Source organism: Lissotriton vulgaris, chromosome 11, assembly GCF_964263255.1.
Source record: "Lissotriton vulgaris chromosome 11, aLisVul1.2, whole genome shotgun sequence".
NCBI classification, from domain to species: Eukaryota; Metazoa; Chordata; class Amphibia; order Caudata; family Salamandridae; genus Lissotriton; species Lissotriton vulgaris.
In genome coordinates, this window is record NC_141699.1 from 1,098,705,720 (window position 1) to 1,098,733,463 (window position 27,744).

Here is a 27,744-nt window from a genome sequence, read left to right on the forward strand (position 1 = left end):
ATTCTAGGATAAGGTTTGTGGTGTTGATGCTTGCAAACGTACATGCTCATGTGCAGGGCACAAGTCGGGGGTACAAGCGGGTGGACGGCGTCCCCCTACTTTTTTCACAGGGTGGACACCGTCCACCCTGCCAAGAAGTTGGCCCCACTGAAAAAGATGCTCAAGGCATGCCACCTTGGAATCCACTTACCAGCAATGAATAGTATTTAATACAGCTGATTTCTTCTTATTTGTAGTGGAAAAATGCGCATTGGTAAATACATTTACGAATGCCAATTATCCCTTTGTGAATTGCTGGCATGCGTAAAAAAAAAGGTGAAATTTCGATTGTAAACTCACTTTTATGACTTAAATGACCTTCGGGATTAGGGCCCCATGTGTTTTCTGAGGATGTGAGAAAGGAAGCTGTGGGATAATGATTCAGTTTGGTAGCACAGCCCTCGAAGACATTCCTACATAATATCATTCAGATCCCATTAATGTTTCAATATTCTTGATGCATTAATGATCAAAGAAATTAAAAGGCATCACACAAAAGATACTCAACTAAGAGATTATTCAAATCACTTTTTGATTTATTCTCATACACCATCTTTATATCTTAAAGAGCTTCATTTCCGTCCAACGTCGGATTCAGTGCAGCATTCAGTGCAGCTTCATATGACAAAAGCACCATTAAACGGCCAACACGTTTCCTCATTTAATATCTCCTTCTCAAAACCGAAAAGGTACAACGCACAGAAATTAGACCCACTTCTTCCATCCATTGCTACAATTTACTGCTCATGATGATTTCAATTCTCTTATTCGAATCTTCCCCTTTAGTCTGATTTTCTTGACTATCGCTATTAGAAACAAGAAGTTTTTTAACTATGTCGTTTTCCAATGTTCAGCCAACATTAATCCAATATCCACACTGGGTCCTAGACACGCAAACATTAACAGAATTGGATCAGTTATCAAGTTTAGTGGGCTTCAGAACACCAATAAATAAAACTTACAAAAGCATTCTCATTGGTGTTACTTTTACATAAAACTTTGGTAAAAAAATAAAACATCTTAAACAGGAATGCACATAATCCTAAAGTAAGACAATTTACTATTTACCTAATCATATTGATTAATACCAATCAGAAGGCCAAGGTGCTAGAATAGCAGTTTATTATGATTTCAGTTAAATGTAAAGATAGGTGCAATAGTTGTTCCAGTGGAACCTTTAAAGTATATTATCTTAATTTCTTTGCGTAGGGTTATACTTGCAGAATGAGTGGGTAAAAACACCTCTTTCAATCTTTAAACTTGCTAGGTCAAAGTGCATAATATATCTTAGAGTGACCAGTTGTATATCAACAGAATCAATAACGATTGATTGAGTTGAGGAAGCAATAGAAGCACATTGTGAACCTGTCCTGGCAAGTAATCATAGGCAAGAAATTATATAGAGAATCTTTGAAGATGAACAATTTGTGGTGTAGAGATTTTTGCGGTTGAATCTTTCCTGGTTCGGTCTGGAGAATGTATGTCTAATTCATTTAAATAAACACAACGTTTTCAATTAACTGCCGCCATTTTTTCTTCCATGCCTTTATTTATATTTACTTGTTCTTTTATGTCTAGAGGGCACATTAACGCAGGGATATCTCTGTGTGACGTGCCAAAATCAGCAAACCCGCAGTCACAGACACCATTTACAAACATAGGAAAGCCTTTAAAGCCCTCTGAAGTTGCAGGTGATGTGAAATACTGCTTTCACAATTTGCATTAGAAAAAGGAACAGGTTTTGAAAAAACTAAATTCTTAAACCGATCTATTCATATAGACTTCAAATTTAAGTTGGAGAGTTTAAAATCTACGCCTCTCTTTCTACATCTCTTTTACGTCAAGACTGACCTTATAATGACTCCTGCAGCTTTCGGATATTTGATTTTTTGTGAGCATACAAGGTCTTTGAATTTCTGTTAGGTGAGATTAAGAGATTTACATTGTTCAATCAATAACTTTTTTGTTACTAATACAAATATTCCAGATAATTGGCCACGCGATATATAGACTGTGATAAGAGAATTGAAATCATTATGAACTTTTGTTCTAATTTCTAAAAATTGATAAATCATTCTTGTACATTTTCGTCCTTGTGAAAGCCAGTTCTAATTGCTAAATCCATTATTTTCTATAATGCTTTCTTGAGGTTATATTGTTTGCAATGACGTGCATTTTACTGCTCAAAGTGAAAAGATTTCTCTCTAATTTTGTACATTTTTTCCAATCTTGTAACATATTTTTCCCTCCTAGATCGCACGGTTGGACACTCAGCCCTTTGAATGTCTACCCACTTCCACGGCTCCGCAAGGGATGACGGTGCATCACCGCTGAGGTGGGTGAAGTAAGCTTGCGACACGGACATGCAGAATTCTAACAAAAGTTGGAACATCCAAACAACATGTTTACATTATTTGTTAAATTACACCATTTGCTTTGTATAAAAATAAAACCATTCTAATAATTTTAACAATAATTAATAAATATTCAATAAATCATTTTTTGGGCAATAATTTATAATTCATCCCTTGAGTTGATGTTCACGACACCGTGGGGCTCCGGGTCTAACGTTGCCATTAAGTTGTCCGCTTCGATTCGCTCCTGCAAGAAAATGGAGAGGTTGTCTGTGTTAATCGTGTAAAAAAATACAACAATGTAAACATTTTCGCATCCGGCACTCAAAAGTGTGTCAGGGAAGAAACATTGCACTGAATCGCCCACACCCTACTCCCATCCCCCGCTGCCTTTAATCAATGATCGTACACAAGGATATATGTTGGTTTTGCTTTGATTCGGTAGAGACACCATCACCATTTACAACAACGGTACCATACTGTTCCAATCTACGGATAGGAACCTGGACTTGCTCGACAACCTGTTCCCCACCATCCTCGAACACATCTCCAACCGGCGCTCCTCCTTTCCTAACTTTTCAGGCTACACAACCCCCTACACTTCCACCACCAACCTCCAATCTAACTCGCCTAACCTAGCACAACAGCCGAACAACACACACCTCTCCCATCCCCCTAACGCTGCAGGTAGGCACCCACCCGATGTAACCTCACCACACCTCTCACCCACCCATGAAGTCCACTCCTCCCCACACATCCCCAGCGCTACAGCCTATCACACACCTGATATAACCTCTCCTCTCCCATCACCCATTGGCGGAGATTCCCCCCTCTCATACATCCTCCATACCCCTCCTCCTCTACCCCACATCTCTCACCTCCCAAGAGTCTCATAGACCCCTCCATCGGTCGAAACCTATCTCTCCCGCCCCGCAGCAGGCCCGTCTCCTACTCTATCTCCCCTCCCACGCTTACTCCCCACTACCCCACTCTCCCAACTAGACTCGCAGAACACATCACCTCCCTTTACTTCAACTCCTCCTCCGCGCTCCCCCCCCATTCTCAGCCCCCAATACCCGCTTCACACCCCCACTGCCTCCAGCCTCCCCCTATCCCCTAATGCACCTGCGCACCCCCCCCACCAGCACCCCCACCCACGCCTCCGCCCTCCCCCCTTCCTCATCCACATCCCTCACCCACAATCGCTCTCACCCATCGAACGATGCCCCTCTCACTACTACAGCAGAGCCCGGCTCCATCGCTAGCATAACCTCCCCCCACTAGCCAGTCCCCCTTCCAGCTCCCCAATCAACGACTCACCCACGGCTCCCATCCCCTACACCATCCCCAACCCACCTCTGGACACGATTTTATCCACCCTCTTGCAAGCCAAAGAAGAACTCCACACCATCAAAGAGCTTCTTACCACGCGCACCAGACAACCCCTACCTACCACCTCCTCCTCACCCAACAAGTCCCCCATCCGCCCCCACACACCCTCTCAAGTTCTACTCCCCGCGCTGGCCCTCTATCCCCGTGCGCAATAACACCCACCGCCCCCGCCGCGCCCGCAACGCCCTTTCCAGTCATGACTTAGACACCCTCCTTCGCTCATTTGGCCCTGGCCCTTTAAAACACATAACTGCTACACACCTCCCCATTCCCACAATCCTCACAAATCCCCTTAGGCCCCCCACACTAAGCAACAGAAGTTCCGTCCCCAATAATCTCAGAAAAGTTCCCCTCTCTATAGAACACGCGATCTCCCCTCTTTACCCCAGACTCAAATGCATCCTACTCAACTGTAGATCGGCCCCGAGACACTCCTCCGACATCGCGGATCTCATCATTGCATTGGACCTAGACCTGGCCATCTTGACTGAAACGTGGCTAACTGAAGCTTCTACACCTATAATGGACATACTAGTCCCCCCCAACTACCATATAATTAGGCTCGATAGGTCCGGCAAGTTGGGCGGTGGAATCGCATGCATTTTTAGGAGCCACCTCTCCGTTACCAAAATCACTTCCCCCTCCCTCACTTCCTGTGAACTCTTCTGCCTCGATATCTCCAGCATGGGCAAACCTGTCTGCTCTTTACATGTCTTCTACCACCCGCCCGGTGACAACCTCACCTTCACCCAACAACTCATGGACACGATCTCATCCAATGCCGGTCGACTGATCATTCAAATTTTCCTGGGTGACTTCAATCTACATTGGAACGATCATAAAGACGCAGCGGTGAATGGTCTCAAAACTTTCCTCAATGCGCTTGACCTCACCCAAATATGCAATAGCCCGACACACGACAAAGGCTCGATCCTCGACCTTATTATCGCCAAAGAAGGCTCTACCCAATTGGGGTCGATCCAACCCTGTGACTGGTCAGACCATCACATCATAACTTTCTTCATCAACGAAAAAGTTAAACCGCTCACGGCTCAACCCACCAAATCCAAGATCTGGAAATGGGACTTGAAGAATCTCAACCCTATCTCCCTTCCGGCTCACACTTAAGGTCTCCTCCTTCCTCCGACTGGTGCCCTTGATGTCCAATCACTGACTGACCATTACCTCGACTCGATGAACTCAATAATCAACGAAGTAGCACCCCTGCAATTGAAGAGAGTCTCCACCAAGAAGTCGAACCCTTGGTACGATGGCAGACTCAACGAAGATAGACGGGCTATGCGAATGGCGGAGCGCACCTGGAGATCTGATCCCTCAGCACTTCACCTAAAAACACTGAAGATCAAGAGAAATGCCTATTTTAGGAAAATCAAGCGTTCGAAATCTAACTTCTTCAGCCTCCAGTTGGACCAAGCAAAGAACCGTCCAAGAAAACTGTTCGAACTAGTCAAAACTCAAACTAAGATGCAGCCGCCTCAATCAAACAGCGCAACAAGCGATATTCCACACTGTGAAGACTTTTCTGCATTTTTCAAGCTAAAGACTGACAACATAAGAAGTGATCTCCTCATTGATGTAAGCCGTTACTCCAGACCCATCAGCATGACCTCCACTCACCCGAAAAACAACGCTTCATGGACGTCATTCGACACCTACACTGAAGAGACAATTCACAAGCTGCTTGGCACCTTGAAGCCCGCTAACCACTTCTCAGACCCCCTACCTGCTAATGCTGTGAAAGACTTCACACCCCTGCTCCTCCCACTCTGGACGAACATCATTAACAGTTCCCTTCAATAAGGTCGCATCCCTGACTCCCTCAAGGAAGGGCAAGTCACACCCATACTCAAGAAACCTACAGCTGACCCGGCTGACATGAACAACTATCGCCCTATCACCAATATCCCCACCTTGGCAAAGCTACTGGAGAAATGTGTACAAATCCAATTGACAAAACACATCGATCAGTTTGACCTCCTCAACCCTCATCAATCAGGCTTCCGAGCGATACACAGCACGGAAACGGCTATGACGCACATCATTGATGACGCCCTCCAAATCCTTGATCGCAACGATTCCTGCCTACTCATCCTTTTGGACTTCTCCTCAGCTTTTGATACTGTCAAACATGAGAACCTACTGGAGCTGCTAAATACCAGAATGGGTCTATCTGGGACTGTCCTCAAATGGTTCACTTCCTTCCTACATAACCGGTCTCAGAAGTTCAAGATCAACAACGTGCTGTCTTCATTGGTGCCTGTAACCTTAGGCGTCCCACAAGGCTCATCCCTATCCCCTACTTTGTTCAACCTCGTCATGGAGCCACTCACCACCTTGCTTCAAGCATCGAATGTACACTTCCATATGTACGCCGATGACACTCAACTTTACCTCAAGCTACAATCCCCGGAAGACATCAAGCTTCTGAACGCCACACTCAGAAACATCCAATCATGGTTGGCCGATAATCACCTCAAACTAAATGCTCTGAAAACTGAGTTCCTTCTGATATCACCTCCCACAAAGATTACCATCACCCAGACCTGGCTCAAGGAACTAAAGGTGTTCAATGTCCAACCCACCATCGTGGATTCTGCGAAATCCTTAGGCATTACACTGGACGCCAGGCTCAACATGCAGCAGCACGTTAGCCAAGCTACTAAAGGAGCCAACTTCCAAATCAACACCTTGAGGAAACTTAAACCTTTCCTCCCTGCTAAGGACTTCCAAACTGCTGTACAGGCCCTAGTTATCCCCAGCATAGACTACGGAATTGTGGCCCTTAGCGGACTCCCCATTACAACAACCGCTCCCCTAAGAGCCTCCTTGAACGCTGCCGCGAGACTCATCACTGGATCAAGGAAACATTCGCATATATCCCCGGATTTAAAATCCCTGAACTGGCTGCCCTTTGAGGCCAGAATACAGCTGAAAATTGCCGTTATGACACATTCGGCCATTCACCACAAGTCACCCAGCTACCTCACGCATAAACTGACTTTATCTGGAGGCTCGAGAACCAATAGAAGTACAAATAATCTACTCCTGAAACCTCGTAGATTCCGGAAGGAAAAAACATGCAAACGCTCCTTCTCAGGAATGGCCCCCAGAATCTGGAATGCACTTCCTCCTGAAACCAGGCTTATCTCCTCTACGGCACTTTTTAAGAAAGAGGTAAAAGCCTTCCTTATGGCCAAGTTCACCTGAACTCTCCCGCTGCTGGAACAGAGACTGCTGCACCGTTGCCGCTGGACTGGTTACCTGATTGTCTACTGGTACTATCCTTGTATATGACTTATCCTAGTATGCTACCGTTACTATATTACTCCTAATAGTTGTTCCAATTACCCTCCTGCTGCCCCTACCCCCCTCCCTGCGAGCTTTGAGAAAGAGGTAAATGTCTAAGTTCACCTGGTCACTATTGCTGCGGGACTCACGACTCGGGACTCTTTCGCTATCATCATTTCCATGTCGTTTATTGGTTTTATATATGTACTGCTGCTACCCTTTACTGCTAGGCTACCATATTGTACCCCATAGTGGATTTATACACCCTCCAGTTGCCCCTACACCTATTTCTGTAAAGCGCTCTGATATCTGCAAAGATCTTGTTCGCGCTATATAAAACTTTGAATAAATAAAATAAATAAATTCTGGACTGACATGCCTCAATGTAAAGGGTCAGGAGGCAGTGATGTGCATGATGGCATATTAATTCAACAACCATGCAAGGAAATGGTTATAGAAACGCCAACATCCTGAAAATAGGTCACATCTGCCTGAAGGTAGGCAAGGGTGGTGCCTTCTGCAGCTTCCTCGAGAGCATTTATGATTCTGATACCTCATGAGGGAAGTTCCACAAGCAACATCGTGGCGGCAAGTTCAGCTGGCCACCGCACTATTAAATCCACTGTTGTCAACACTTAATGGTGCGGCACAGTTGGTAACACTTTTGCACCACTGGATTTCTACGTTCTATCATGTCCTTGAGCTTTCCGGGACTGAGCGCCATTGTTCATTTTCATTAATTTATTTATTTTAGTTCAAGCGAAGGGGAACATTATTATTTTTGCTTAGTATTCTTTCAACACTCTTTCTGTGTCGCTGGGGCTTACCAGCAGGAGTGGTTGTATTACATTTCTCTTCCTTCCTATCGACCAGATTCATTTCCTTCAATAGGTCTTGTCTGAGACAGCTCATGCACTGTTGCTTGTGAGATATTTTGTTTACTTACTGGGGCGGGGATTAGAGGCCACACATTGCTTACAATTCGTTGGTTTCATTGTCACTGTAATTTGCTTGCTTTTCATAAGTTGGCGTGTGCTACTTTCATTTTCGCTTCATGTGTTTGCGCTCTACGGGAGCACGGCCAAAGAACTTCTGTCGTTTCACTGCTCCCGTAATAGGGTGCTACATTTTTTTTGTCTAAGCACTCAACTAGAGTGTGTCTTTTCCAGGAACCTCTGTTATGTATTCATCCTCCGTGTTGCTTCGGACCCCTACTTCCGCTATACAAGTTGCTTCGTCTTCTGTGGTACTGGGTCACCATCCGCCTGTCCTTGCTATTGCTTTCCCCACTCCCCGTGTTGTTGCCTGCCCCCACCTGTTTTCCGTGTTCTTACTCTCCCTCCCACCCAGCTGTCTATGTTGTTGCTTGCACTCTCTCCCCTTCACTCTGTTCCATGTTGGCTAAACCCCACACCCTACACTAAACACACTCCTTCCATGTTGCTCCCATTCGTGCAGATTTTTTAAAAATCGAAATGACATTGTCAGCAGTAGATGTGTCAAAGCACTTTTTTTTCACCTTTGTCAATGTTTTAGCTATGTTGTACCCAGAGGCGTCATACTGTTTTTTTTATTTCAGCCAGGCTGCTGTACAACATGGCTAAAAACACAGACAAAGCTGAGCCGAGTGTTGTCGCCTCGTAGGCGAGACCTATTGGGTTTGCCAATGTTTTTCTTCTTCTGATGCCTCAGTGTATTCCCATCTCCTGGTAAACGACCCACTTGCTGGTTCATGACGTTCAACTAGACCCCTCTTAGCCTCCATTGGAAACTTGACAGTACTGTGCTGCTTGCAGCAATCTTTGCTTTTAAATTTTCTTCCGGGGGCGTGGCCAAGATGGCGGGGTGAGCGGACGCTTCCTCCCGTAGCTCCTCCGGCCCGGCTCAGCTCGAGCCCCGATTTCTGCGCTTCTCTCCCCCCGCGGCTGCCTTGCGGGTGAGAGAACTGTGCCGGAGTTCCTGGTGCACATTTTGAAGCTACTTTGACTCCTACCGCCCTGGGGGCTGTACCCCGAAAGTTTGCTCGAAGATCGGAACACGGAGGAGAGCCTGGGAGGCGGAGCGAATTGCGGTGCTGTCCGAGCGCCTCGGCTGGGCCGGGTGCTGAAAGCTGTGATCCCGAGGGATCGGACCCGACGTGCTCCGCAGAGTAACAGAGCCCTCCGGCCGAAGCCTACGTGACCGGATCACCGGTACACAGAAGACCCTGGACCCTCGCTGGCGCTTTGACCCCTCGCTATCGACGACGGTGCATGGTGCGGAGTGGACCCCGGACCTGGTGGCTAGAGACGGAGGCATCCGCGCGGCGGCCGACCTGGGTGTGCCCGCCGGTGCAACTGTGTGACACTGGCTTTGAACTTTCCTTGCCCATTGTGGCCCGGGGGTCGCCGGCGGTCTTGCCAGCCTGGGCCGCTCTCCTGGGTCCCGCCCTGCCGCCATCTTGTCACTGAGGAGCTGGAGCTGGCGACCTTCACCCGCGCCTTTGCCGAGCCGGTGCCTACTTTCGCCCTGGCTCCTGACCTAATTTCCCAGGGAGTGTGCTACTGAAAGACCCGGACTTTGGCCCCTGATAGCCACCCTGGTTGGAACTATGATTGTCTCGCCCCGACCTGAGCCGCCATTTTGTCGCCTGTGACGCATCAACCTTGTCTTCGGCGGGGTCTCCACATTTAGTGCCCACGAGCGACTGGACGCATCTGCGGCGGCCGGCCCTGAGCCTTGCCCATTGTTGAGGCCACGATGACTGGGAGAGGAGGCGCGAGAAGGGGAGACCGCACTCTGCCAGACATGCTCAGCAGAGCCCAGCAGCTGCGAGACAGGACACAGCCGTCGCCGGGGTCCTCCCGGGCCTCGGCGGACGCAACTGGAGGTGAGCCGCCGGTCACGAGGTCTTTTATGGAAGACTTATTCAGCTCCCTCAAAGACTATTTCCAGACGCTAAAGCAGGAGGTGGCCAGTGAGGTCCGAGAAGTGCGCAGGGAGGTAGAGGGCCTTGGCGAACGTGTTGACACGGTGGAGACGGCGGCCCAGCGCCGAGATGAGGAGATAGTCCATCTCCAGCAGGACGTTCTCCGTCTACGGGAGCAGTGTGTCGAGCTCCAGGCCCACTCTGAGGACCTCGAGAACAGGTCCAGGCGGAACAATATCCAGGTGCGGGGGGTCCCATCCGCGGACGAGGGATCGGACCTGGTGGCCTATCTACAGGACTTGTTCCGGGAGATTTTGGGAGAAGATGCAGAATTCCCGATCCGCATAGACAGAGCGCATAGAGCGGGCCGTCAGCGCCAGTCATCGGCACCCCCTCCTGATATTCTGGCGTTTCTGCCTGATTTCCCCTTGAAGGAGCGCATTATGACAGAGGCCCGCAGGAAGCAGCCTTTAACTTTCAGAGAGAGGCCCGTGGCGCTCTACCAGGACCTGTCCGCCATCACGCTGCAGAAGCGCAGGTCCTTCCGGATTGCTACGGACTTTCTGCGGGAGCATGAGACGCCCTACTCTTGGGGTCACCCCTTCCGTCTAATCTTCAGATGGAATGGAGTGTTACATCAGCTGCGCTCCCTCCAAGACATCTGCGGGGTGCTGGGGCTCACAGCCACGGAAGAAGACGGAGCGACGCCCGCATGGAGACGCTCGGAGAGACGGAGCCGGCGAGGATCGAGGAGGAGACAATCGCCGGCGACTGCGAGTCGCCCTGATTCCCCTACCATCAGGGCGGATATGGCGGAGGCCCTGAGAACAGCGGCCAGGACCTTGCCTGAATCCAACGGCGTGGCCATGACGGCCTAACTTTACTCCGGGGGGAGAGACTCTTAGCCTCTACGATGCTGGGTTGGGCTGGGGGTTGGGGGGGGAAGGTTGGAGGTGAGTGGCTGAACGTCCACTTGATTGGTTTCTGCGGACTTGCCCGTTCGGGCTGGACTGAGACAATGGGGTGTTTTTCTTTGTTTATGGTTTTGGCTAGTTGCCATGGGTTGGTTTTGGGAGGGCTTAAGAGTTGGTTTGTTGTTGGTGGGGTCCCGTCCAATGTTGCCCAAGCACACGCGAGGCCGGCCTTGGCCTTCCCTGCGCCCCTGCCCCGCGCGCCCCCTCCGCTGATCCCTCGCTTGCTGCACAGCGCTTCGATCCCCTGGGAGCGATGCCGTCCTTGAAGGTAGTGACCCTTAATGTTAAGGATCTGAACAACCCTGTAAAGCGCAGGGCGATCCTTTCCCTGCTAGAGGGGACGCAAGCGGACATTTGCCTTTTGCAGGAAACTCATCTGCTTCCCAAGGATTGTCACAGGTTGCGCTCTGCCAAGTTCCCCACCCAATTTTTCTCTTCGGCAGCGACCAAGACTGCAGGCGTAGCCATTCTTTTAGCTAGCTCTTTCAGGGGCGAGGTATTATACAAATATGCCGAGCAAAAGGGGAGGCTCCTAGTGTATCGCATGCGGCTTGGGGGTATCGCCTTCACGGTTGGCTCCGTTTATAGCCCGAATGACCACCAGGATCGTTTCCTGGAATCAGTGTTGGTGGACGTCACTGCCTCGCCCGATCGCCATGTTGTCTTGGGGGGGGGACCTAAATATGGTCTTTGACTCGGCTATGGATAGGTCTGCCCAGCGCTTCCCGCAGACGGGGGAGCTTTCCCGAGCGGTGCAAGACCGGATTGCAGAGATGGATCTGCATGACCTCTGGCGCGCTATGCACCCCACCGATAGGGACTATTCCTATTTCTCCCACGCGCACCGCACTTATTCGTGGTTGGACTACCTCCTGGTGAGCGGACCGCTGCGTACGGCCGCCACGGCGGCGGACATCGGGGTCTTGTCCTTGTCCGATCACGCACCGGTTTCCGGAGTCTTCGCATGGCCAGTGGCCTCCCCCTCCAGAGGGATGTGGCGGCTTCGGGATACTCTTCTACATAAGAAGTCGGTGGTGAAGCGAGTGGAGGAGGTCATTCAGGATTATCTAGTCCATAATGGCAACTCCGACACATCTCTAGCGACGCAGGGGGCAGCCTTGAAGGCGGTCCTCAGGGGGGAATTTATCTCCATTTCCTCGGCCGAGAACAGAGAGCGGCAATGTAAGAGGGACGAACTGACTGCGCAGGTCAGGGAACTTAAGCAGGTTCACCGCCGAACGGGGGCTCCTCGAGTTTGGAGGCAGCTGAAAGCGGCGAGGAAACTCCTCTCTGCGCTAGACTTAGATCGGGCGGAATACTCTGCGTTGCGTCTGAAGCATGCCTTTTATACGGGCGGGGACAGATGCGGTAAGCTCCTGGCCCATCGGCTCAGGGCTGCGCAGCAATGCAATGTAGTGAAGGAGCTAGTGGGTACAGACGGGGTTTTGGTTTCTGGAGACGCAGAGGTGGCGGATTCCTTTCGTAGCTTTTACGAGACGCTATATGCCGCGGAACCCTCCTCACCGGGAGACGCTGAGGACTATATGGAGTCGGTGACCCTCCCGATAATAGAGCCCGCCCAGGCGGACCACCTAGAGAGGGACATCCATGTGGAGGAAGTCATCTCCGCTTTAGCACGATTGAAACACGGTAAAGCCCCGGGCCCAGATGGCTACACGGCCTTGTTCTACAAGACCTTCTGCTCCACTGTGGCGCCTGTCCTGGCTCGCCTGTTCAACTCTTTCTCCGAGCCGGGGGCTATTCCGCCGGACCTTCTTTCCGCGACTGTGTCGGTTATTCCGAAACCCGGGAAGGTCCGGACCCTGTGTGGTTCATATCGACCTATCTCCCTTCTGAATGTGGATCTTAAGCTCTACACGGGGATCCTGGCGGCCAGACTTGGCCTGCACCTACCGGGCCTGGTGGAGGAGGACCAGGCTGGTTTTGTACCCGGTAGACAGACAGTCGATAACACTAAGAGAGTGACGCACGTATTAGAAAAGGCCTCGCGCGTCCCGGGGAACGGATGTTGCTGTCGGTCGATGCGGAGAAGGCCTTTGACAGGGTTCATTGGCCGTACCTTGAGCTGGTTCTCGGGAAACTGGGGATCGGCGAGAAGTTCCGCACCATGGTCTTCAACTGTTATAAGAGACCATCAGCATCGGTGCGGGTCAATGGGCACAGCTCTGGTAGTTTTGTCATTGAGCGTGGTACGAGACAGGGCTGCCCCCTCTCGCCGCTCTTGTTCGCCCTCTACATGGAGCCGTTTGCCCAGAGGATTCGCGATAATCCGGACGCTATTGGGGTTAAGATGGGTCAGTATACCCATACTGTTAGCCTGTATGCGGACGATGTCCTGCTGACCCTGGATGACCCCAGGCGGTCACTCCCTGCTTGCGTCCAGGAACTGAACGCCTTCGCACGCGTGGCCGGCTTTAAAATGAACATGTCCAAATCGGCTGCCCTGGATGTGTCGCTCTCCGCGGACACCAGGAGAGACCTTCAGCGTCTTTTCCCCATGCAGTGGTCCTCGTCCACGGTGCCATACCTGGGGATCCTGCTTGCTCCTTCGCTGCCTGAAATGGTCAAAGCTAACTACTCTTCCCTTGGCAAGAAGATCAAGGAGGAACTCGGCCGCTGGAGCAAGGGCCTGCTCTCGTGGCTGGGTCGTATCGCAGCGGTGAAGATGACGGTGCTGCCTCAGATCTTGTATCTTTTTCGCGCTCTACCTCTCCAGCCCCCTGTGGGTTGGATACAGCAAGCGCAGGCTGACATCTCCCGTTTTGTGTGGCAAGGCCGCAGGCCTCGGATGAAGAGGGTTCTCTCCACGCTTGCGCCGGAGGCGGGGGGTCTTGGTGTTCCGGATCTCCGGAAGTATTTTCAAGCGCGCAACTCCGGTATCTAGTGAAATGGAGCAGGTGGGAATCTGACAAGCACTGGCTCTTTCAGGATCAGGCTGTAGCGGGACGCACCCTTCAGGAGGTCCCATTCCTGCGGCGCGCACATCGCCCGGCTAATCTCTACGCCTCCTTTGTCACCCTGGTTCCCCTGAGAGTGTGGGATGCGGTGTGCGAGCTTCGCGAGCTAACTACCTTCCCATCACCGTTTACACCCATAGTTGGTAACCCGGACTTTACTCCGGGCCTAGAACCGGGAGCTTTTTCCCACTGGGTGAGTGCAGGTTGCAGGGTGCTCTTTCAGATTTACGGGCCGGAGGGCGTGCTTCCTTTCCAACAACTCCGACAGGAATTTGGTCTGACGGAGGTGGACAGATTGCGCTACATGCAGGTCCGTCACTGGGCTCTCCAACCCCAAGTGCGCGACGTCGCAGCCCGTCAAATCACATCTTACGAGCGGTGGCTGGTGACCCGGACCTCGGATGCCAAGCTTATTACCGATCTGTATAAATTTCTCCAACCTCCGCCGTTTCATTACCACAATCCGGGGAGGGAGCGCTGGCACAGAGAGTTGGGCAGGGCCCTGAGCCACAAGGAGTGGGACAAGATCGCATATCGGGCGAGGCACTCTGCGTACCACACTGGGCTAACGGAGACCTTTACCAAGGTGTCCACCTACTGGTATTACACCCCGGAGAGGCTCTATGAGATGCACAAACTCGCCGACAAGGGATGCTGGCGGGGCTGCGGACAGGAAGGTACTCTTTTGCACATTCTCTGGGGGTGCCCGGTACTGACTGCTTATTGGAAAGAGGTCCTAGATGAGGTGGACAGACACTTTGAGATTGAACTCCCGCGCTTCCCGGCATACGTCCTGCTAGGCCTTCCCAATGACTTGATGTACCCGCTGAAGTCCCGCAGGGGTAGGCAGATTGCTATTGCGCTAGGCTCAGCGGTTCAAAATATCCTTGTCCACTGGCGCACCCCCACTGCCCCCTCTATCACTGGCTGGCTACATAGACTCTGGCAGGTACTGGGTATGGAGAAGATATCGCTCACGGTGGCTGGAAATGTAGATCAGTTCGAGGAGCTCTGGCACCCCTTCTTGGCACTACTGTCCACGGAATTTCGGGAGCTCACATGTCCGAGGTACCTGCGCCTTCTTAGGCTGACGCCACCGGCGGCCCCAGCGGATTAAGAGGGATGGGGTTGGGGGAACTGGGGGATGGGGGTAGGCTGTTTGGGGTGATGTTTCTATTGCGGGCTACTGGACGGGGATGTTGGGGTATTGTTTTCTTTTTCTTCCCTTTTTTGGGGACGGGGGGCTTGGAGGGACTGCGTTGTGTTTCACTGTGTTGCAGGACGCTACTCGCGCTTAGCTTTGTGTGGGAGGTTGGGGACTATAGGAGGGTTGTGCGCACTGTCTTATTGCCTTACAGTTTATGCCTTTTCTTCCCCTCCTGGACCACCGACCTCCCCCCTTCCAACTAGAACTGCTGCAACATGTCTCTCCTTTTTTACTTTTTTACTCATTGTACTGTATGTAACCTTGACCTCCTACTTCCCTTCCCCATGTTTCTTTTGTTTAATAAAAATGCTTTAAACCTAAATTTTCTTCCACCATTTTATCTTATTTCCCTGACTATCCTTTACCTTAATATATTTTAACCTTTTTTTAATTTAGGTATGAGGAAATGGTATTATTTTAGTTTGGCTTTCTTACAATGTATTACTTCTTGCTGTTATGTGATCTTGTCCTTTTCTGTGTAACTAAATCACATCAGTTGGGGTGGATCCTTTGTTTCCTCCCCCAGATTTGCTTTCTTTCTACCTCTGATGCCCTTTACTTGTTTTCATCCTCCCTAGATGTGCAGCCAGATCCTTCTCAGGCTGCAGCTGCTGCAGCTGTGCAGCAGCATCTCAAAACCACACTCACCCGCATGCCGACCAAGCAGACGATGGGAAATGATGGCCCTCTAGAGAGAATCTCAAAGTCAAGCTCACCTTCATGCCTACTAAGAAGATGAAGGCAAATGGTACACCTCTAGAGAGCATCTCAAAGTCATGCTCGCCTACATGCCTACTAAGAAGATGAAGGCAAATGGTACACCTCTAGAGAGCATCTCAAAGTCATGCTCGCCTACATGCCTACTAAGAAGATGAAGGCAAATGGTACACCTCTAGAGAGCATCTCAAAGTCATGCTCGCCTACATGCCTACCAAGAAGATGAAGGCAGATGGGACACCTCTAGAGAGCATCTCAAAGTCAAGCTCACCTTCATGCCTACTAGGAAGAAGAAGGCAGATGGTACACCTCTAGAGAGCATCTCAAAGTCATGCTCGCCTACATGCCGACCAAACAGACAATGGTAAATTGTGGCCCTCTAAGAGCATCTGAAGGGCATGCTGACCAAGCAGATTATGGAGAATGGTGGCCCTTTAGAGAACATCTCAAAGTCAAGCTCACCTGCACTCCAACCAAGCAGACGATGGGAAATGATGGCCCTCTAGAGAGCATCTCAAAGTCAAGCTCACCTTCATGCCTACTAAGATGAAGGCACATGGTACACCTCTAGAGAGCATCTCAAAGTCATGCTCGCCTTCATGCCTACGAAGAAGATGAAGGCAAATGGTACACCTCTAGAGAGCATCTCAAAGTCAAGCTCACCTTCATGCCTACTAAGAAGAAGAAGGCAGATGGGACACCTCTAGAGAGCATCTCAAAGTCAAGCTCACCTTCATGCCTACTAAGAAGAAGAAGGCAGATGGAACACCTCTAGAGAGCATCTCAAAGTCAAGCTCGCCTACATGCCGACCAAACAGACAATGGTAAATTGTGGCCCTCTAAGAGCATCTGAAGGGCATGCTGACCAAGGAGATTATGGAGAATGGTGGCCCTTTAGAGAACATCTCAAAGTCAAGCTCACCTGCACTCCAACCAAGCAGACAATGGGAAATGATGAGCCTCTAGAGAGCATCTCAAAGTCAAGCTCACCTTCATGCCTACTAAGATGAAGGCACATGGTACACCTCTAGAGAACATCTCATAGTCATGCTCACCTGCATGCCGACCAAACAGACGATGGGATAAGGTGGCTCTTTAGAGAGCATCTCAAAGTCAAGCTCACCTGCATTCTGACTAAACAGATGATGAAAAATTTTGTCCCTCTAGAGTGCATCTCAAACTCATGCTCACCTGCACTCCAACCAAGCAGACAATGCAAATGCTGGCTCCCCAACACTTTATCCAGAGAAGGCTTGCAAACTCACTTTTAGCAGATCTGTGCTGTTGGTTCTTTAGCGTGCGTTTTGCACTGAGAGAAGGCGCTACCTTCACACCTCAACCATCTCCAATCCAGGTGAATCTATCCCTTCTTATCCCTGTAGGTACTTTGCCATCATCAGTCTCTCAAAATTCATACATTAATCAAACATACATTTGAGATCTTTGCAGACTTGGTCTGAGAAGTTGTCAAGCCTTGACATTGAGGCCGCAGTCCCCTTTCTAATAAGATCACTCTGTGTCTTTGAGTATCCTGCATCTAAGGAGGGTTTACAAAAAGTAACCAAGCCATTGACAGCACCTCACTTCACCTCAATTCTGTACTCTCCAAATCTCAGCTCTGCTGACATTCTCACTGTCAATATCTCTGTCAGCTCCACTCTGTCCAACAGGTGATGCCTTCTGCAAGTTTATGGTCCATACTAGCTGGACGTATCTCTCCTTGACTGAAGAAGTATAAGAGGGGTGAGGGATGCCCACTTCTGGGGAGGTACCCAGGACAAATGCATTCTGTAAATCCAGGTAGGAGTCCTCAACAATACTGAGGGAAGGAGGTCGTCATCCTCGGAGTCTTAACTGTCTGTGTGTGTATAATCATTGTCATAGTCAAACCCAAATAGTTGTTCCACCTGGGCACATATGTGGGTCCTAGGAAGAGGCTTTTTCAAAGGCTCAGCATCTAAACATGATTTATTCTTCTCGTTAGCCACTCGAATAATTTCCTCCGACTTGAAAGGCGGCACCGGCGACAGCTCTGAGATCAGAATCTGTCTTCACTTTGAAGATGGTGCTGACTCAACAGATAAAGGCGCCAAGGGAGGCTTCAAGATCTTCTTGGATACTGGAGCCCCTGGAGGTGTGGAAGCAGGAGGCATCGTGTATCACAACTGAAGACACAAAGCCTGCAGGATCGGGCTGACCCATGAGTTGTGATCCAGAGGCTATGATGGGTTATAAACAAGTCAGCCAATGAAAATTAAATGAAAATCTGGTGTCATCATTTCCAATGTGGAAATGTATCTAATGCAAAGGAATAGTCTGGAATCAGGGAACAGTGTCGAGACTCCGAATGGTCCTGGGAACTTGATCATTTCCTTGAGAAAATGGTTCATTTCCCTGTCGGTCTTGACTCAAAATAGCTGGGTCTCCCGCTCGCAGATGGCCTTTGGGTGCATCCATGGACAGGAGTAGCTGGTTGTAGGAAAGTTCCCATTAGACCTGGTCACCCCTACTTTTTACTTGGTATTTGATGTGATTTCGACTGGAAGTGCACTGGGTTCCTGCTAACCAGGCAGGGCCGGACTGGGAACCAGAACCGGCCCTGGCAAAGTGCTCGGCCGGCCCCCCTCCCCCTCCGGGAGGAGATGGGAGGGGGCAGAGGTGCGACCGCGCTCTTTGACAGGGCCGATTTTCGGCCGTTTTTGTTACAGGGCCGGTTTTGCAGCATAACGGCCCTGTAACAAACGGCCCCAGGGGCCCAAAACCGGCCCCCAACCATGCGGCCCACCGGGGAATTGCCCGGTGCCATCAACGGCCAGTCCGGGCCTGTAACCAGGTCTCCAGCTCCAGATCACTTTCCAAAATCTGTGCAATTGCTTATCCAATTGGCATTACCTTTAGTACCCTCTGAAAGTCCCTAGTAACTGGTACCAGACCTGCTGACAATGCATTCAGTATAAATAAGTCACCCCTACAGCAGGCCTTACCGCCCTAAGGCAGGGTGAACTATACTTCATGTGAGGGCATAACTGCACAAGAGGATATGCCCGGTGCATGTCAGTTCCATCAGTACCAGTGCATGTTATAAGGGAAGCCATTTTTAAAGCGTGTGCTGGGCACAGTTGAAAACGAGTTCCCCCGCTACATGATGGCTTCACTGAAAATAGGGATGCCTTCCCAATGCACCGGAAGAGCATGTGGCCTAATGGGTAGAGCGGTCGAACTTGAAGCTGGGGAACCGGGTTCAAGTCTCAGCCGGGACGCTCACCATCCTGTGAATCTGGGCAAATCACTTAATCTCCCCGTGCCTAAGAAAATGAACGTGTCCATCTGTAATGCAACTAGTGCTCATGTAAGGGCGCTCTGATACCTTCGGGTCGAGTTTGCGCGTTACAAAACAAAAAAAAGGAGTAATGCAAGGCAGCAGTTTGAGTACCTTGCATTAGTCTGGATTTACTATGCTATGCAGAGTCATGCGAGGTGGCTTTGTGTGGCTTAGTAAGTCTCATGTAAGTTCTTGCGTTACCCTAGGGCACCATAAGAGGTTAGTCGATCTGGCACTCGGTGTTTTCACCTCTGGTGGGCGGAGTCACGGCTGAAGCACCAGAGCTGTTGCCTTGGAAACGTTTACAAACCGGTCTAGAATTTGGAGTGATATTTATAAGTAGAGGGACCTGCAAGAAAATGTATAAATGAGAATTCACTTCGCCTTTGCCTAAGAGACAGAGAGAAGCAGAAGAATTTGAGTTGAGGGTACTTCAATTCTGATCGTACAAAACTATACACAAATGATTGGGGTTGTTGGCTTAGCTTTGAGGTCAGGTGAGCACATTGTCTGTCTTAATCAATCTAGAGTGATCTCTCTGGTTTTGTGGAGTTCAGAAATATCTATTATATACCCAAAAGCCTCAACCAATATTTTTCCACTGGTGGTGGTAAGTGGTCATCACTATGGTATCCTGTCGGGTGACGTTATTATCTGGTTTCACATCTAGGTACTCGCTTCCCTAGGTAAGTACCGCCTCCTTTCAAGGAAAAGTATTGCTGGGGATCTGTGTAATTTTTTTTTTTAATTACCTACTGCATCTAAAGATCAATTTATTATGCGGGTAGTATATAGGGGTAAGATTAAAAAAGGTTGGGGTGATGCTCTGCAGACATGTTAGTTATCCCAAGTATCACACTCATTTGGTTGACATGTTTTGGCTACAATTGCGCCTAAGGGTCCTAGCCTTCATCAGGACCGGTTGTGAGACCAACAGATCCCATGTGGAAAATGTTTTTTCTTTGTAGACTCGTATGCCACTAATCACGTGGCTTCTCACTGATTACATTTAATCATGTGTGTCAACGACTTGCAATGAACTTTGTCCACATAGGTCGTAGTCGAGGAGAGGTTATCATGACTATTTGCCGATGGTTAGCCCTTTGCCTCGTCACCTGCGACATCCTCGTCTCTTCCCAATCTTCCAGGGAGAGATTACTCTAGATTGATTAAGACAGACTATATAATTGGAAGCAGAGTGATCTTCACACAGGCTTCTATCACCCCCGCCCCCCTTTCCCTGGGTGATTCTTAACTACGAGCACACTGACAAGACTGCTCCTAAAAAAGAATACAGCGTAGTCCTTAGAGGTTTCTTTATTTATGTTCAGTTGTATAGTTTTTGGTTGACTTTCCTTATTGTGGGGCTCACGCCATGGGATACCCTTTGCATCTGTGGTCAACAACGTGGATATTGCCACATTGTTGAGGTTCTGGTGGTTGGGACAAAGCACTAAGGGGCCTATTTATGAGGCCGTTTGCATCGCAAATCGCTGCGTTACTCTGCCCTGGTAGGCGTTCCATGGGCGTAGCTTGGATGTTCCCACGCAACTCCCATGGATTTTGATGCATTCCCCGATTTACAAGAACTTGTAAACCTAGGAATGCGCCTTAAAGATACGCCTCCGTAGGTGGGGCATAACAAAGAGAAATATATCTATTTCTCCTTGTTACTTCCTCTTTCTATGTGGGCTGCATTCTGAAGTACACATAGAAAGAGGAATTCTCCTCTCATAATTATTTTTGTGTTAGGAAGGTGTCCCTTGCTGTACAAAAACAATTCCGTATACAACAAGGGCATCTTCGCACCATGGTGCAAGGGTGCCTGCGTTGATGCTAATAGCTAAAACGGCACCAGCCTAGGGGCATGGACAGGAATGTGTCATATTCTTTTAAATACAGCTCATTCTTGCCCTTTGCCTGTAATGCTAGGCTGAGGACTTCTGGTACCAGCAAATACTTATGAAGCCTAATCTACCATGGATCAAAGAGGCATGATTGTATTTTTGATGATGTGTTAGCGTGAGATGAAGGACAAATAATTCCCTGTTGGATATGTTCCTGAAGTATCTCATTGTATACGGTTTCCTCCAGGCCGTGCCCTAGAATTGCTCTCTAGACCTTTTGATTACAGTCTGTAGGACAGGACTTTGACAGGGAGGCCCCAGGGCATGATGTTCTCTGGCGACTGAGGTTCTGTGGCATATGATCTAGAATGCACAATCCGCAACAACTCTTACTAGTGGGAAGGAAAAGTCCACCCAGTGTGGATTCCTCCAACTTGGATTCCCTCCTGTTGGTGGCTCTTCCAGTGAGGAATCCCTGTTCTGGAATCCCTTTAGGGCACAGGTTCCCCAATAGTATTTTAATATCTGAAGCATATTGGCCAGTCGATGATCCTGTCCAGAGCACAGTCGGTGCCCAGTGGCCCTCTCACAAGAGGCACTATGCAGCCTTCCTGGGCATAGTGCGTTGATCTTACAGCACTGTGTAGGGGCGAAATGTAACATTCCAACTTAATATACACAAATCAATACAAATACATAGACCTTGAGTGGAAAGCATTTGCTGAGGAACGTCAAGGAGTATGTTTCTAATCCCAGGGTGCATGTTCCCAGATGAATACATTCATGGAATATTCCGCACTGTGCAATACACAATCCACGTTAAGTGCTATGTACTCACCAGCTCTCTGTAAAGTGGGTCCAATGTAAACCAGACTGCTACGGCACATCTCTGCCCTTGCGTCACTGCTTTCACTCCATGAGGGTTCTCTCCGCCCGAGGAGAAGCCAACCATGCGGCCGCACTTGGGTTTAATGGAGGCCTGCAAGGAAAATCCAACAAGACAATGCTAAGAAATGTGGCAAGCAACCTGGTATATCTTTCATCAAATACCGGAAGGCAAGGTGGGGAGGCAGAGCCTTCACTGTTACCACAGCAACCTCTGGAACTCCATCCCTTCACCTGTCATCCGCCTTCAGACCCTTGCCCAATTACGAAAGGCCCTGGAAACTTCACTCTTTAACTGAAGAGGCAATGCTTCTTGAATATATTTCTGCATCTTTCCGCGCTTCACTTCCCTGTTTTGAACTAACCTTTTCTTTAGTGACTTGATACCCTTGGGCATTTGTTCTGCTCCTAGAAATCTGACTTATTCATTCATTTTCATCTTCTCTGCTACCCTGGACCCTTCCATACAGCACCTCACTCCTCTGTCTTTCTGCACGCCTTGTTTCTGAAGCCACCCCAACAACGTTGCCTTCTACAGAGTGGCCTAATGCTCAGCAGAGAATTTGAGAGATGCTGGTTGCTAAAGGCTCTCTCCCTCATTGCAGATGCTCGCCACGAGGTCCTGTCACAATGTGCTAAGACAATATATATATTTTTATTTATGTCACACACATTTTGAGGTACTAACAGAGGAGAATGGACGGAGGTGAAAGGTGGGCGGCTGAATACCGGTCCACAAACAAGGAGCAAGAGGTGCCTCAAAGTCGGGTAATAACTGGCTATTCTTAAGAACCCAAGTTGGGCAAATATTGAACAGAAAGTCCTCAGGGCCCAGCCTTCGCCCCAGCATCTCCTCAGTGTTTAGAATCATTATTTTGTATAGTTTTGAACTTACGAAGCACAAAGATGGCATGGCCCAGAGGGCGCTCTTCATAGCTCTTCATAGCTGGAGGACACTGAATAAGTCTGGTTGGGATACAAGTTTGGGGTCTTCTACTTTGGCCATGAACAAGAAAGACTGGGAGGTTCTTCACCGGTAACTCAGGTTATAAGGTAGGTAGCTGTGATTCCTTTAGAATGATGTGAATAGGTCTCTGCAGGGAACGCAGAGACCTATTCACATCCTTCTAAAGGAAAACGATTGTCAGCCACGAATCCCTGCCTTGAAAAAGCCCTCGGCCAATGGGCGAAACAAGTGTCGGCTGTTTCTTTGTTTTTGCATGAGAATATGAATAAACATTATGCATTTGAAAATTACCAAAGAACGATGGGAAATGATTCCTCCTAATACATACAAATTGAGAAGGCACAATCCTCCACCCACTTCTAGTCGGGTTATAAGGTGCAGCGCTTATTGTGAAACGGGCGAGAAGGCGAGTACACCTTCCTCCTTTGAGGGCGGGTCCATAAGGCTCTTGATGGTGCACATACGTGATAGCCCAGACAAGATTCTCCCTAAGGTACTCCAACAAACACCGAGCAGTGTCTGTCCCCTTGCTGTGGCTAGGTCAGGGTGAGCCTGGAACTGCCCTACTCGGTCACCTGAAAATTAAGGTTCCAAACTAATATTTATTTTAGAAGAAACCCCTCCAACTCAATTCACGGTCAGTCCCACTGAAACATCGCCTCTGTCGAGAGACCGCCCAGCCCTGATATGAATAATAAGCCTTGATAAGGCAGCCCTAGTGAACAGGACCCCGGTGTTCAACACACCTCAGTGGACAACCACTCACCAGATGTGGCAGGTCAACCTGTCTCTCCTCAGAGAGCTCAGAACTCTGAGCCCAGCTTTAAGATTTAGTGTAAAAAGTAATATACATCATTTTAACATAAACATAACGTTTTTGTGTAAAATGCACGTTCAATTGTGGCCATCTTGGCGTTTGAATAACAGATGTTTATTGTTACCCAACGGAACTCCTTTTATCAACCTCAGAAGGATGAAAGGCGGAAAAGACCCACCGGGATTTGAACCTGTGACCATGAGGTCGAACACAGGCAGCTACATTAGTCCACTAAGCCACCCGATTTGGCTTTGCAGATTCCTGTGACACTGGTCTCCTCACTAGTTTGGTATGATACTGGGAGGATTATTATGAATTTTTGTACTTGCATATGTTTTAGTCTGCACTCGGCCTTTGAGATTTTAAGAGATAAAAATTATGAAAACAAAAAATTGCATCACCGAAACTGACCACTGGCACAAGGGGATTTACGTCTTGCCTTTGTGCAGATCTTGGGCGGGGTAAACTAAAGGTTTGTGGAGTAAAAAGGCTCTTCCCAAATTGGGAAAATACAGAAAAACATGAAGAAAACGAACCAGCCAAACACCTTATTCAAAGAGAAGGAGAAAGCGTCTGAACCTCAAACAAATAAATGATTCTTCACAGAATACCGCTGCTTTTCAGAACCAGCCAAACAACAGAACTGCTTTCTTGGACTCCCTTACACCAACTATCCACTAACAGAGCTGTAAAACACGGTCAAGATATCTCCCAATTTTATAGACCTCTCTCGTCCCCTTAAAACAACTAAACTGACAGGTACCCTCTCCATCACTCACATATGCAAATCAGGCACAGGAGTGATATAACCAATTGAACGACAAAATACCTCCTTCATTCTCTCCAGCCATTGGTGGAACTGGGTAGGTTCTGAGGGCCTTCAGCCAATCCATATATTCCGAGTCCACAACCTCAGCAGACAGTGTGCGCTGCACCGCAACACCATCAGGTGTGCCCAGAAGCCTCAAGCAGTACTCGTATTGCACACCGACCTGAGTACTGCCAGGACCTTGCTACTGAGGGACATTTCTTAAAGTCGGAGGCTGCCTGCGGCCCACGCAGGGGGCCCCCATAGAAGGGCGGCCACCTTAGTGCCACATTAGACAGAAAATACAACGGGTCTAGTGTCGGGACCTCTTGGTTCCGGCACTTCCTGTCATTTCAGGTGCGTCGAGTGGGCGGGAGCCAGATATATTTACCTCCCCCGCCCATCTGGCAATCCTTTTGCACCGAGGTTCCACGCCATCTCCCTCCCTACCGGTTACCTGGCATGTCGGATGGATGGGTGGCTAGGGTAGGAAAGCCATTAACGTGCTATTTTGTGTTGCAGGTGGAGTTACAGGGCGATCCAGAGGCTGAATGGTACATAGTGGTACCCTCTTCAGGACCAGATGAAGGGTGCACATGTCAAATAGCCCCTGGAAGTCATTACGGCAGGACCCTGGAGGAATGACGGCGCCCCTTAGTCCTTCGGGCGGTTGTAAACCCGAGCAACCTGGGGCTTGCCTGGATACACTCCACCCCCTCAAGGGGCGTGAGTAAATGGGTGGACTGCTGGTCCACAGGTGGTAAGGGGTAACCCCTAACAATGGTGAGCACCGATTGGTTAGGGCCACGGTGCAATTTGGCTCTTCAGGGGGGCAGGGCAGCAGAGGGGCTGCCTGCCCTTGGATCGCCCGTAAGTTGACCCACTGTGTTTGCATATTTCTTATGCAAAAGGGCCCTGCAGAAATGTTTTCTCCAACAACCAATGTGTCTTGTGTGTTCTTTATTATGGTTTTGCTGTGTTTGCGGGTGGGATGAATTGCCGATATTGGCACTATGCACATTCCACAAACTAAGTGGCTCTGTACAAAAGGTACGGGGGGCGCAGGACGTGTACTAATGCCTACCCAACAAGCGCCTCGATTCACGGTTGTGCAACTTGTGCTTTTCATCAGGTGAACAATAGGCCTGTTTTTTAGGCTGGTCAATATGAGATCAGCCTGCTGTGCCCATGGCTGTTTTTGTGCCCTGGTCGGGGCTGAGACTGTGGTTTTTCTTCATCTCTGTGTTTTCAGAGCGGCTATTCACTGGAGACATTTCTCGACTGACTTCCGGGTTCACTCCTGGGGAGGTGCGCCCGCGCCCTTTGTCCACGTGCAGCAGGCATGGAGGAGTCTGTGCAAACACAGGGGCTTTCTGACTCCTCTGCTGCTGAACATGGAGGCATGACTGGCAGACCTGTCATCGCCCGGAGCACCCATGATTCACCCCTGCAAACCCCTGTCCTGAGATGCTTGTTAGGTCTGGCTGCAGCTGCTGCCAGACCCTTTGTCCCTGATATGTAAACACCCCTCACCTGACTGTGCGGGCAGTGTGCTGCATCTCTTCACCTTTCAGGAAGTGCTTCCGGTGCGACGCATGAGTGGCTGTTTTACATCTCATGACTGTAATGATTCATGACACTGTTTCACAATGTAACCCTTTGTCGCATATGAGCTCCAAAAAAAGTCACCAAACTGCCCCCCCATAGTACCAACCCACCCACACAACTATCACCTCCCCTACAGCACCCCCCACACACACTACTGCCCTTCCATCAGTTCAAGAATACCTCACAGCATCAAACTACCACCCAGCACCATCACAAACTATAACTGTACTTCCCCCACCCTCACAGTATCTGAAAGTACTTAATTACTACCACCCAATGCCAGACTCGATGCACTATCACCGCACAACACCACACAACCACCCAAGCATCAGCCCAACCCCCACCACAGAACTACTGCCTCCTACTACTGAGCGCAACCAGACGTCCAACCTCAGGATATGAGTACAACAACCAAAAACCGACAACAGACTCCCAAGAACCACCCGTGCCCCGAAGCAGCACACTACCAACCCCCGGCAGCACACTACCAACCCATGGCAGCACACTACCAACCCCTGGCAGCACACTACCAACACCTGGCAACATACAGCCAAACCCTGGTAGCACATTGCTAACCCCTGGCAGCACACTACCAACCCCTGGCAGCATACAGCCAACCCCCAGCAGCACACTACCAACCCCCGGCAGCACACTACCAACCCCTGGCAGCACACTACCAACACCTGGCAACATACAGCCAACCCCTGGTAGGACACTGCTAACCCCTGGCAGCACACTACCAACCCCTGGCAGCACACTACCAACCCCTGGCAGCATAAAGCCAACCCCTGGAAGCACACTACCAACCCCTGGCAGCACACTACCAACCACTGGCAGCATACAGCCAACCCCTGGCAGCACACTACCAACCCCTGGCAGCACACTACCAACCCAACCACACAACTACCATCTCACACCACAAAACTTTCCATATATTCTTATTGATCTCTCCCGAAGAAGGAGCTGTGTCATATAATATATAGTGCTTTAAATAAAATATGTATTACAAAACCTGTAACTACCCCCCTCACCCCCTTGTAATGCAGCGTACGTGGCAGGATATTATCTTATGTCAGTTATTAAGGGGGGCACTGTATTCTTAGGGTCCCCGAGACAAAAATCCACTTTCAGGGACCTGTGCAAGAATGAGGTGCAATGCAGTCTCGCGCTAGTTATGATATGTGAGTGTGACTGAATTTTCCCAACCCTACCAGACTTAAAGGGGCACCAGCCTGCCTGTAATATCACTGCTTCCCTTCTCCTAGGGCCCCACCCTGCACGTCAGCAGATGGAAAGAATTATGTTGTGCAGATTAGTAGGGCGCACCGTCACCCGGGTGGGTTTCCGGGCGCTGTCAATGTAACAACCCCCAACAAACAACCGCAACTGAACAGAAATGTGTAACATGCCTCTCCCTCATGTATGCAGTCAGAGGTATGTCCCTCATGTATGCAGGTAGAGGAATGTCCTCGAGTATGCAGGCAGTGGTATGTCCCTCATGTTTGCAGGCAGAGGTATAATCTCTCACGTATGCAGGCAGAGGTATATCTCACACATATCCAGGCAGAGGTATGTCCCTCATGTATGCAGGCAGTAGTATCTCCCTCATGTT

General features: G+C 49.5%; 1 protein-coding gene across 1 annotated transcript in view; it reads right to left on the bottom strand.

Moving 5' to 3' along the window:
* Positions 1-554: 554 nt before the first annotated feature.
* Positions 555-27,744, bottom strand: part of P3H2 (prolyl 3-hydroxylase 2) — a 303,453-nt gene continuing 276,263 nt past the window's right edge. Inside the window, exons 14-15 of the mRNA XM_086944627.1 lie at positions 21,886-22,026; positions 555-2,640 (exon numbers count right to left, since the gene is read on the bottom strand). Coding sequence (XP_086800753.1) covers positions 2,554-2,640; positions 21,886-22,026 — 228 coding nt within the window. The 3' untranslated portion in view covers positions 555-2,553. The remainder of the gene's footprint in view (positions 2,641-21,885; positions 22,027-27,744) is intronic.